The sequence below is a fragment of the Sebastes umbrosus genome, chromosome 6, assembly GCF_015220745.1.
Source record: "Sebastes umbrosus isolate fSebUmb1 chromosome 6, fSebUmb1.pri, whole genome shotgun sequence".
Lineage (NCBI taxonomy): Eukaryota > Metazoa > Chordata > Actinopteri > Perciformes > Sebastidae > Sebastes > Sebastes umbrosus.
Window position 1 is genome coordinate 15,034,034 of NC_051274.1, and position 12,023 is coordinate 15,046,056.

At 39.3% G+C, this 12,023-nt stretch overlaps 1 protein-coding gene across 2 annotated transcripts in view; it reads left to right on the forward strand.

Annotated features, from left to right (window-relative positions):
* The window catches only part of scube3 (signal peptide, CUB domain, EGF-like 3), an 88,078-nt gene that overhangs the window by 11,080 nt on the left and 64,975 nt on the right, over positions 1 to 12,023 (forward strand). For both annotated transcript variants that reach the window (XM_037772521.1, XM_037772522.1), the window contains exon 2: positions 10,459 to 10,581. In XM_037772521.1, the coding sequence (XP_037628449.1) occupies positions 10,459 to 10,581 (123 nt within the window). The remainder of the gene's footprint in view (positions 1 to 10,458; positions 10,582 to 12,023) is intronic.

A 12,023-nucleotide genomic window follows, 5' to 3' on the forward strand; every position in this document is an offset into this window, starting at 1 on the left:
ACAAAAGATTGTAGAATTTTACAGGGTCAATATTTGCTTCCTTAATTTCCACTTTATTCTACTTACTTTATTAATCCCCAGAGAGAAAAATAGTTTAGTGACTCGTTTTGTTATTGTGCAAAATTTCTGATAACGAAGCTGTGATTGTGCACCAAAATGTTGAATAGGAGTTTGGCACTGGTTTTGATTGAAATGTGGAAAAATCAAGTGATGAATGAATGAACAAATTAAATCTTTTTAATTTATTTTGCACTGAATGAGCATGCAGAAACGATTGGTCGATTAATCGATTATGAAAACTGACTACTGACTGAAAAAATGCCAAAACTTTGATAGTTCTACATTTTCCAATGTGAGAATTTGCTGATTTATTGGTCTTACATTATAGTAGAATAAATAAATTAAAATATGTTTTATAGACCAAACTAGGGATGTCATGCGAACTGAGAGAACCTTGAGAACTGAAGTCAATGCCAAAAAAACTACTTTTCTGCAGATACCACCAAGTACCACCAGGGCACAAGACTAACGTTCCATCACAGGGTTGATAGAAAATGTGTTGTGGACACCGTAAAGTCACTATCAACGCGTCCAGGAGACGCACCCTATTTTATTCCTTGATGATGCTACACTGTGAACAACAAATCTGTGTTGAAATCAGCAGGACAAGAGCTAGTTAACGTTAGCTGTTAGCTCCTTGCAGGATTGTACTGCTTACGGGCTGCTAACAGCTAATGTCATAGCTCTCTCTGTGCCAATTTTGACACAGGAGGTGCCATTGATTTACAATATTCAGTAAAAATTAGTATTGGGTGAAGGTGAATTCTAATTGTGGTGTGTTCAAATGTAATCTTGTAAAATGTAGTTTTTGGCGAGAAGCTTGAATAAATCCTATTGTTTGAAGGAGATGTTTTCACAACAATATAAAATAGATAATAGAGAGGGAATTATTACCTTTTTAACTTCCTAACAAAAAACAGTATGCAAATGGTAATAAAGGAGGGAATGTTGACGCACATAGGATTTATTGTTTTACTTTTGTTTTTTACCGTGGTATAGAATTGGCATTGAGAGTTGTGGAATTTCACTGGTACTGGTATTGACTAATGGTATTATGACATCCCTAGACCAAACAATTAATCGAGAAAATAACCAGCAGATTATTCAATTATAAAAATAATCATTATTTATAGCCCTAATATAACTAAAGAGGCACTCCAGCCATTTACTATTGCACAAAATATTTGTTCGAGATACCCTGAATTTTCACCTCTGGTATGGGTCAAACTTTAAAAACACTAAACCTACATTTCCCATAATGCAACTCAAAAGCATATTTCATTCGATTACATCATCAGGATTATTTCTTTCAAACTTTGGAAAACTCCCTCCAGGACATTGTACAACTGATTTCACAGGTAGTAGTGCTTCATGAACTTCATGTGTAAAATTGGTGGAGTGCCCCTTTAAGGAATATACAAACACAACAAGGATCAGTCATTACTGTCATTGTCTCACACAACTAATAGACAATCAATAGACATAAGTAATAAAAAGGAAGTCCTGTGCACTCCAGGGTATAAGCAAAGTAAAGGCACAGATAGTCTTTCAGCATGTTAACACGATATTGCCCTCCTTAAACTCAGTTTGCATGTTCTTGTTCATTTTCCCTTTGGCCTCAGATTAATCTGAGGCTTCATGGTTGGTGGACACAAGCAGGGAGGGGCCCGGGGTTTTTGAAGCTGTGATCACAGTCTCTGAAAGCACAGGATCAGTCAGTGGTCATGATTCCTAAACATTTAGAGTGTGTGAAGGATGAGTGTAAATATCCCGAATGGAAGCAGTTGATATTTTTATTCACAACTTTTTAGAGGCTTGCTGGACGGCCAACAGTGTATCCCTTCATTAGCCGAGGGGGATCTGGGCAAGAGGGGGGAGAGATGCTAAATTTTGTGTTAATGTTGACGTCTGCATTTCATCAAAACCTTTTTTTTCTTTTTTTGGGAGGCTGGCCAGTCTGCTGTCCTGCACATTTTGAAAATCCACGACATTTTCACAGTGTGCTGCGATAATGTTGCAGCAACCAGCCATAGTTCCTGTCCTTTCCACAACCTCGTACTCACTTCCTCTCATTAGTGCGCTCCATATATAGCACTAGATACATTCAGTATGCTAATATTAATGTGATGTTTTGGGCATATACTACATAAATAAAAATCAAATCTAGCAGCAAGCACACCTAGAAGCATGATGGCTGCATGTGGGTACATTATTGGTATCAATGTGCTAATTTTAATATTCCCCTCCATCCAAAAATGTGTTTTGCTTAGAGTTTGTTACTTTGATGTTTGAGCTGTGCAGAATGACGTATGTGCAGTTTTCACATTCATCTGCTGAAGAGGAAAAGTTTCTCTGTACTCACCTAAAATCTGCATTTAAGATGATACCTACAAGCCTGATTTTGTGACATATCAACTAGTTTTGAAGCGAATTGAGGATTGACTTTTCAGTAGGGCTGTCAAAGTTAACGTGATAATGCATAAACGCAAATTCGTTTTAACGCCAATAATTTCTTTAACGCAGTCAATCTTTCGGAGGTTGTAGTGGACACAGTTTTAAAGCTAGAAGAAACTGGTATCATATGAAACTATAAAACCTAAGGAATCCATTGGTACTAACCATGTCATAGTAGCTCGTCGCGAAGGAGGTTAAAACATTCCAAAACTATGCTAAATTTTGGCGAGGAAAAACTGTAATTGCCATTTTCAAAGGGGTCCCTTGACCTCTGACCTCAAGATATGTGAATGAAAATGGGTTTTATGGGTACCCACAAGTCTCCTTTTACAGACATGCCCACTTTATGATAATCTCATGTACCTGTGAGGGTTTCTGGATATATATACATACATTTGCATAAAGCAAGCATATTTGCCTACTCCCATGTTGATAAGAGTATTAATAAATGGACAATCTATTTTTCTATATTAAATATTTGAATCGATTGACAGCCCTACTTTTCAGTGAAGTAGGAGACATTTTGTATCCAGTAGTTAAACTTTGGAAAGGAACAATATTTGCATTCTGGATTTTCCGATGAGGGTGAAGGCGCAGATGTAATTTCAAGAATTATTTGTGGAAAAACCAAAATCAAACATTAATGATTATTTAAAGCTTTTTTTGTCTTTAAACATGTCTGGAGGGGATCTGTAAGTGTTCTCTCTGCTGCTCTGTACCTACAGTAATTATCCTGACCTTAACCCCATCCTGCACAACCACAACCCTAAGTATAGTGTAAGTGTGGTTCTAAGATGGATAATTACACTACTTGTTCCTTTGTAATTATACGCAGTACGACAAACGCTGTGATCCCAAGAACACCTTTTTATGGACTTGAACCCAGCACCCTTCCTCCTCTGCCGCAAGAGCTCATGAAAATTAAGGATTTCATCTGAAAATGCTTTTGTCAAGAAAGACTGTTTTGTGTCTAATGTGAAACCGCAACTGTTCAAAATCATTCTGTCAGGAAAACCCTGCTGAATACTTTGCTGCTCTCTCGCTGACTGAATGTATCACTCGGTCCATATTTTTTTAGTTATTATTTTGAAGTTGGCTGCAGGCGGCGTGAGTAGAAAGCTGCACCTATGGGTGTCCCAGCTCCACTCAAGTCTATTTCTGTATCTGAAGGAAAGGTGATGGGATGGAGGGGGGCAGGTTTGGGGCAAAGCAAACAGTGAGGGTCTCAACACTCAAAGTAAACATTACCCTATGTTTGAACTACACGCCTTTGGCCCTACAGTTCTCCCACACACTCGCGCTCTACCCTCTGAGTTTTATTCCTGCTAACACCCCCTCGAGCCGGCCCAGCTAAATACACTGCTTATCCCATGGCCTTCTCATAAATCAGGGAGGAAAAGCACCTCTGACAGGGTCTCACCTCCACGGCCAGCAGCCCTTAGCCGGCAGCTCTGACTTCCATGTAGGGACTACTTTGGAAGAAATGGACTAATGGCTTTTCAGAATAACTCTCCTAATAACCATCTCCGAGGACATTAGGAAGTTTTATCCAGCAGATTTAATACAATTATAATAAATCCCATTTATATACCTCCGCCTTCCAAAAATGAAAAGTGTGCATTGCTGAGTCAAGAGCATGTGATGGTGGATTTAGTTGAGTTTGACACACGGCAAAGTTTAAAGTTTTATTGAGCATACAATAGAGCATGAAGTGAATCGATTTCAGGGGAGAGAAAACATTAGTGTACAACTTGTTTTCATCCAACAAAGTCATTGAATTCAGTGCTCTGAGAATGTCAAGCTATTTGTGCCTTTAATATGCTCAAGTATGAACCAGAGGAGAGCTGCAACAGCAGCAATATTTGAAATGACACATCCCCGGAGGAAACTGTTTAAACATCTGAGCATTGCCCAACATCTCTTTCTTCTTTGGTTTTGTTGTTTTGACTTTGTTTATTCATCCTTGTCTCGAAGCGCCAGCTTCATCTTCCGCTGCCTTAACTTGTTCCCCTAAACTTTGATTCCTCAACACAAAAGAATGAAAGAAAGTCTCAATGAGAAACACAATCTTTTCATCTCGGGCATGAGTCAATTACCAGGGCAGCATTACTGAGCACGCTGCATGACTTTTTTTTCCTCAAACGTTCAGAGGATCATCTTCTGGACTGAACAGAAGGATATACAATGAAAGTATTATTTCTGACATGTTTATTTCCACGGCAAAGATATGTTGGGTTTCCAACAAGACCAGCATATTTAGCTGTTGTCGTCCATGTGTTTGGAACGCTCCCAGTAACTTTTATGGGTGGATTTTTTAAACAATGCTTTGACGGACACAGGCTATTGTAGTTTGTGGGCCAGGATTTCTTAATTTGTTTTTATTTCATGTTGTGTAGCTCACACCAAAGGCAGTGGGAATGTGGGAGTCACAAATTGCTTGTCTCATTGTGTCCCGGTTGATTTCCAGATCTTGGTAAATGGGTTTCTCACTGTAGGCAAACAGTTTGCACAGACTGTTTTCACATGTTCATATTCACTGTTAGTTAAGTGTTGGCTGGTGCTGTAACTGTACTATGCTACAGAAGTTAGAAGTAATATTTTTAAAAAAAAAAAAAAGAAACTAGAAAAGTGCACTCCGTAGAGTGCAGATCTCCGCCAGGTGTGTCTGCAAGGACCGCTGCTGTAATGTTTGATTGAATGAATACAAACCACAATTGCCCCCCGTCTAGACCGCAAGCGTATCAGACGTTTTTTTCGCACGTCTCACGCAACAGATACGCTCTCATTGTAATCTATGTAGCTGTCTGCACTGGCTCTGAGCAGCTAAACTGCAGTTCACTTTGTAAAGCTTCATGTTGACTGTTTAACGCTTTCTCTGAACAGAAAGTGTCAGTCCTGCTTTGTGTTTAGTTCCGTTAGCTGTTAGCTCTGTTAGTCAAACACACCGTAGGACTCTGCTGCCCACTGCTTTTCAGTCAGTGCTCGGTTCAGTTCGTCATTTGCTAAGCGATTGTTATACCATACACTATATAAAAAATGGAAGTAGTCACCGTGGCAACCGAATGCTGAATAAGACATTTTTAGGCAACCAAAAAGGTTATAATTAACTTTCATTAACTGAAAACACACTGTGAAAGGGTTAAAGTTGTGAGACAAAAACATGGACAACTCCCAGACCGGACAACGCCGTGGTAGCGACCTGTCACTCACAAGGTAGCCACGCCCTAAAGCATACCCTGCTTTATCGGCTATTTTACTCTATATATGTTTCTAAAACATAACGTTTCTACATAAAAAAAAACTGTGGAGCTAACAAGTTACATTCGCATATTAGCGTTAGCAATTCTATGCATGCAAGCTACTGAACATTGCAAATTAACAGTGAATAAAGACCTACCCGGCTTTACAGGAACAGTGTTGTTCCTTAATTTCATTGTCTTCTGTCTCGATCGCCAGGTGATGGTGGTTCACTTTTACACTGTGATCTGTAGGCTTTAGCTTCTATCTTTATCTTTTTAACCTGTTTTATCTGCTGAATTAGTTTGACATTCTGATATATCCTTTAAACGCATAATGTAGACACTTCTGTGTACTTCTCTTCTGAAATCACATATTTTTTCAGGGAATGCAGTTAGTGACAGTGTGGGCTCCATGGTAGCTCTGACAGCATGACGGAGTAGCAGCGGGGGGCGGGTCTTAGCGAAGGGTCAGTTGGTTTACCTAGGCGTGCAAATCAAGAGAGGAACAATTTGTAATCCATAGTGGAAACAAGATTCCAAACTGAAGCAGTTGTTGATAACGGTATAAAACAGTCAACAAATAAAGTATGTTGTCCATGAAATATGTTTTCAAAAGTGTGAATCACTGACCAACCAACCACGAGAGGTCATTCAGCATACAGTCATAAATGAGCACCAAAAATATTAGGCTGATGGGTGCAGCAGTATGCAAGATTAGCCGTGGACAGACACATAGATGCACACACTCATGCACGCACATACACGACCGAATATATTATCTCCTGGCAGAGATAATAACAGCATCAGACAGTTCTGCAAATTTGAAAAAAAACTGAGTTATGGTGAAAACATATTTATAATTGACTGTTTTTCTGCACTCTTTGTATATCTGTGTTTTAATTTCATCATTAACCTTTCTGCTGATGTGTTAAGCTGTCAATCTTTGACTCATACTTGCAGTTTTCCGACTTAAGGCGTGTTTTGAAAAGTGTGTGTGAGCCTGAGAGCGTGTGTTTGTGTGCGTCTCAAAGTAAGTGGGAGTCGGCAACCTTGCAGACTGCAAAGATAAAGAGAACTGATGCTCCAGATGGGAACATTAATAACAAGATGAAAAGAGGGATTCTTTGAGTTTCTGTCATAATGAATATTAATTACTACAGAGACTTGGCACCAGGAAACCTGACAATAAGACAGATATTTTGTTGTGATTAATGCCTCCTCTATTGAAAAACACTTCCTCACACGGCCTCTCCTGCTCTTATCCTGGAAGAGACAGTCTGTAAGGAGAAAAGACCCAGGCTGCTCCTCAAGAGAATCTATATTGTTCTCACATCATATAAATCAATACAGGCCTCGGGGAGCTCTTGCATCACTAACTGGCTTTGTGGAAACTTGGCAAGAGAGAAGTCATAACTGTCCCATGTGCTATATTCCTTTCACAGAAATTTAAACACCATACAAACACATAAAACCATGATAAATCATTACCAATGATGGAAATGTATGAAAACACATCAGCTGGTATCACTTTATTTTGACAGCTCAGTGTTGATGCTCAGTTTTTGTATCGGATGACAAAAAGCAGATGTTTAACATGTCATTTTGACATCTCCATTTTGACTCAGACATTTAATACTCTTAAGAAAAGCTAGCGTGGCTCTCAGGATGGAAATGTCAGTCTGTCAGGCTGTCAACCAATTTGATCCACAATGAAATATTTAACTGGTGGGTGAATTAAGATGAAATGTTTATATATTGAACATTGATGATCCCCAGAGGATGAATCCTACTGAATTTGGTGATCCCTTGACTTTTCCTCTAGAGCCAATGGTAAGACATTTTTAGTTTTTAGTGAAAATTTCTGACAACTATTTGGATAGATTGCCATGCAATCCAGGTAGAGATTCCCCCTCATGAATTGTAAGCACTTTGGTGATCACTTAACTTTTCATCACTTTTCAAATATTGAATAGATAACCAATCCTTTTTTTTTTTTTTTAAATGAGCGTCTTCATTGAGTGAACCACACAACATACTGTTGAGTGAGGTTCTGTACCAGGGCTGTATTTTTAGTTATTTGCTTTAATACAAATATCAGTACGATATTTAATGAGGTTTTCTTACTTCTGGAATTAATCCTGGAAGATACAGTTTCATTTTGGCTCTTGATTAACTTTGTGAGCATGTTAGCATGCTGACTTTGCTCACATCAGACTGTATATATAGATGGACGACGTGTCTCCACTTCCTCCCACTGTACAGAAGTGAAGCCAAAATATCCCAGATACGGGAGCTGCCATCTTGAGATTTTGACGTCATTTGGAGCCAGTGCAGTAGTGATCCGGGGGGGCTGGTATCGAGGTCCCGTCCACACACTGCCCGAGCCAATCAGCTTGTTAGTGTGAGCCACCTAGCTGCTACGTTAGCACCACGGTAGCTGTTTGGTTAGAAAGACACAACAGCTAACCATAATATCTCTTTAACTACATTTAGAATCAAATTGACACATGTTTTATTACACAGACTCATGATGGTTATCATGACTACTTTACTCAGAGCAGCTATCAATCACAGCTGTCAATCATGACGTCTTACTCCCTTTTTATAGCATCAAATAAATAATTAAAACCAAATTTATCAGAAAAATTAACACTTGAACACACATTAGCATGATAAGAACTATCTAAAATGACAGAAACCATCTTTGGGAAAAATGTATTTTACGTGTACTTTGACTTTTTAGTGTGTCCCATGTTCCATCCACGGGATTTATGACCTATATTGCAGCGAGCCACCAGGGGGCGATTGAGATGTTTTAGCTTCACATTTGGGGAGCTGTTATGGCGTCCTTCTTCATATACAATCTATGGTTCACACAATCGCCACATTTCACTGAAACCTCTGCAAACGTTATAGTGAAATGTTAAACTCCCATCATGGCAGGATAAGTATGAATCTGACCTGGTAGCTGTGCGATCTTCTTGTAGCAATACCAGCATTAAAAAATTGCTATTGTGATGTTTCCATCATGTTTGTGATGTGTATGTTTGCCTACAGGTATTCAAAACCCTTGTAATGGTTATATTAGGTTCCGTATTGTGACACAGATTTTCCAGAGTTTCGTGCATTTGTGCGCCGTCACTGTCGTCCTTTCCACAGCAGAATGCACGCCCTCCAGGAATAGGTAGATATAGGCAATATGTTGAGCTTAGGGGTTTAGGTTGCAGGTCATTTCCCAGTGGGATCAGCCGGCTCCTGCACAGGGCTTGTGATAAGAGTGGATATTGGAAGCTATGTAAACCTTGTTAAGCTGCCCTTCCCCTGTGTGCAGGGGGGTAATCCTAAACACCTGGGCTAGTTAACTGGGATTTGGTGGGATTAGGGGCTCCATGAGGCAAACCTGATCATGCTTCTGGTAAAATCCATTTCCATTCTTATCTTTTCACATTCTCTCTTTTATAATTCAAACTCAATCCAGCAATTAGACAACAGTTACCTTTTATACTCAGTTTTTTTTATATCTGCCCATATCTGTTATCCAGGGGTACGAGAACTAGTAAAGCATAGATGTGATTCATTAGTCTGGGCTTGAACATCCCGCATACTGTACCTTACATTTTAAAAGCTCAAATGTGTGGTTTTGTTTTTTCGCAATGTTGATCTGTTGTTTGGTCCACCACTTTGGTCCAGACATCTCAACAGCTATTGAATGGAGTTTTGGCTATTTTGTACAGACATTCACGGTCCTCAGAGGATGAATCCTCTAGACTTTGGTGATCCGCTTACCTTTCCTCTGCCATCACCATGAGGTTGACATATTTGGTTTTATTAAATATCTCGACAACTATTGGATGAATTGCCATGAAATTTGGTACAGATATCCATGATGCCCAGAGAATCAATCCTAATGATTTTGGTGATCTCCAGACTTTTCTTCTAGCGTTGTTACTGTAGGTCAATATTTCAATTCTTCCCGGAGGGCGGACGTTATGCTTCCTCAACAACACGGTCCCACAGCCGTGGGTCGGGGGATGCCGTTATCAGCAGTAACCGCTGTTTGAGCGCTGTGCAGTGCAGCGGTGATAAACTAGCCAGTGGGACACACACACAGCTTCCAATCACATGGGTATTGAATGAAGTACTCTATTGGTATCTGTATCCCTTTAAGGCAACTGACATTGGTATTGTTATCGCAACATTTTAAACAATACCCATAATAATACTACTATTATTATCATTATTGCATTTTTGCCTTGCCTCTGGTCTCCAGATCGATCCAAACTGCTCATGTTGTGGTTTATGGTCAGCATCTATTATTTTAACATTCTTTTTCTTCCACTTGTTATTCAGGCTCCTTTTAGGTGTTTTTTTTTTTCAAAATGTCATGACCCTTTTTTCAAAGACAATTGTCCAGTTGTTCAGTTAAAGGCCACTGCAGCAAAATCAAGTGGGTGTGCTTGTGTTCATGATTTTGGAACAAATGATCTTGAAAATGGCACCAATTGAACCTCAAAATTATGGTAACATGATTTGTATTAACTCTGACTGTTTTTGTTTGTCTATGTATTTGGTCTTTTACTCTGAGTGATGAAATGAAGCACAATCAATTACATGGAGTTTGACATTCCAAAAATCTGTATTTTGTTGTACAACAAGAGCGTTTCAGCTTCATCAACTCACCACCCCCTCCTTTCCTCCTTTCTAGATGTGGACGAGTGTGCAGAGGCGCTTGACAACTGCAGCATCGATGCCATCTGCCAGAACACCCTGAAGTCATACAAATGTATCTGCAAGTCAGGCTATAAAGGGGATGGCAAACATTGTGAAGGTAAAAGTTTTAACGCATTAATGTGCTCATTTTCAGCTGTGGTTGGAGGCACAAACTTCTGCTCCCCTATGTGGGAGCGCAGCGAGGATTTTGACAGTGCATTGAAGTAAAAGGAACATTTCTTGCGTTGATTTGCCTTATCTATCTGAACGTAAGCCCCTAGGCCAGTGACAGGCTTGATAAGACCTTCTGTCTCACTCAACATAACTCATTAGCTTTAAGTCTCTCCTGAAGAGGGAGAGAGCGGCGGACGGAGGAGGAAGGGGAAAGCCAGGTGCAGAGTGCTCCTTTGTGACAAGATGAAATGAAGCAGTAAATTTCCTACACATGTTGGAGGAGAGAATTAAGATAGTGGCTGAAACGGCAGTCGGAGGCCCTGCCAAGCAGTCAGGGATATTTCCACAGCCAGAGGCAGGCCTTGTAGACTGTCAGACACAAGTCTGTTTTTCTAGCCTTTTTCAAGCCTCCGGATCATTATATTCCGCAACTTTTATTAGTATTATTACAAAACCATATTTCACAATGTCATTTTTTTTCCTTACTATTATTATTCTTTCATTTACTTGACCGAGTGTTTTTCATGGCCTCCTTCCTGTAGGTCATAAAAGTTTGCTTTATTGAATCTATTGTAAAATATGTGCAAGGTTGGGTTTCCATTGAACTGAAGTTTAGCTGATGGCTCCTCAAGGCCGATATACTTGTTCTGTACAAAGCAACATTCATAAAAAAGAGAATAAAACACAAAGGTTTTCAGTAACTGTTGGTAATAATTGAGGAGCTGTCCGACTGCCGTGCTCCTACTGTAAGTGCTGCACCAGAATAACACCTATTTGTTTTAAAAGAGAGCAGCAGAAAGCCTGAATATAATGAAAAAGGAAAGCATTCTCATGTTTCCATGCTGGTTGGCTTAGTCCTCATTACCACTTCCACCCTGCTTGTCTTTATACTCTATGCTTCAGGTTTGATTTTTATGTTTTAGTGATCTAAGGGCTTGGTTCAATATAACCTGTAGCAACAGCTGAGATTTTATGATTCCGTATGAGTTGAAGCACAAGATTTTATCTTCAGGGGACACTCCTGATTTGTCCGACGCTGTTAAAGTATAGGGTCACAATTTTTCAATTCTGTGTTAAAACAATGTCCAGGTGCCCATATGGACATTGAAGCAGGTTTGTGGAGATACAAATAACGATTATTTTCATTGTCGATTAATCTGTTGAATATTTTCTCGATTAATCGAGTTGTTTGGGCTACAAAAAGTCAGAAAATTGCGAAAAATGTCGATCAGTGTTTCCCAAAGCCCAAGTTAAATGTCTTACTTTGTCCACAACTCAAAGATATTCATGTTATTGTTATAGAGGAGGAAAGAAACCAGAAAATATTGACATTTAAGAAGCTGGAATCAGAAAATTTTTACTTTAAAAATATTACTCAAACCAATT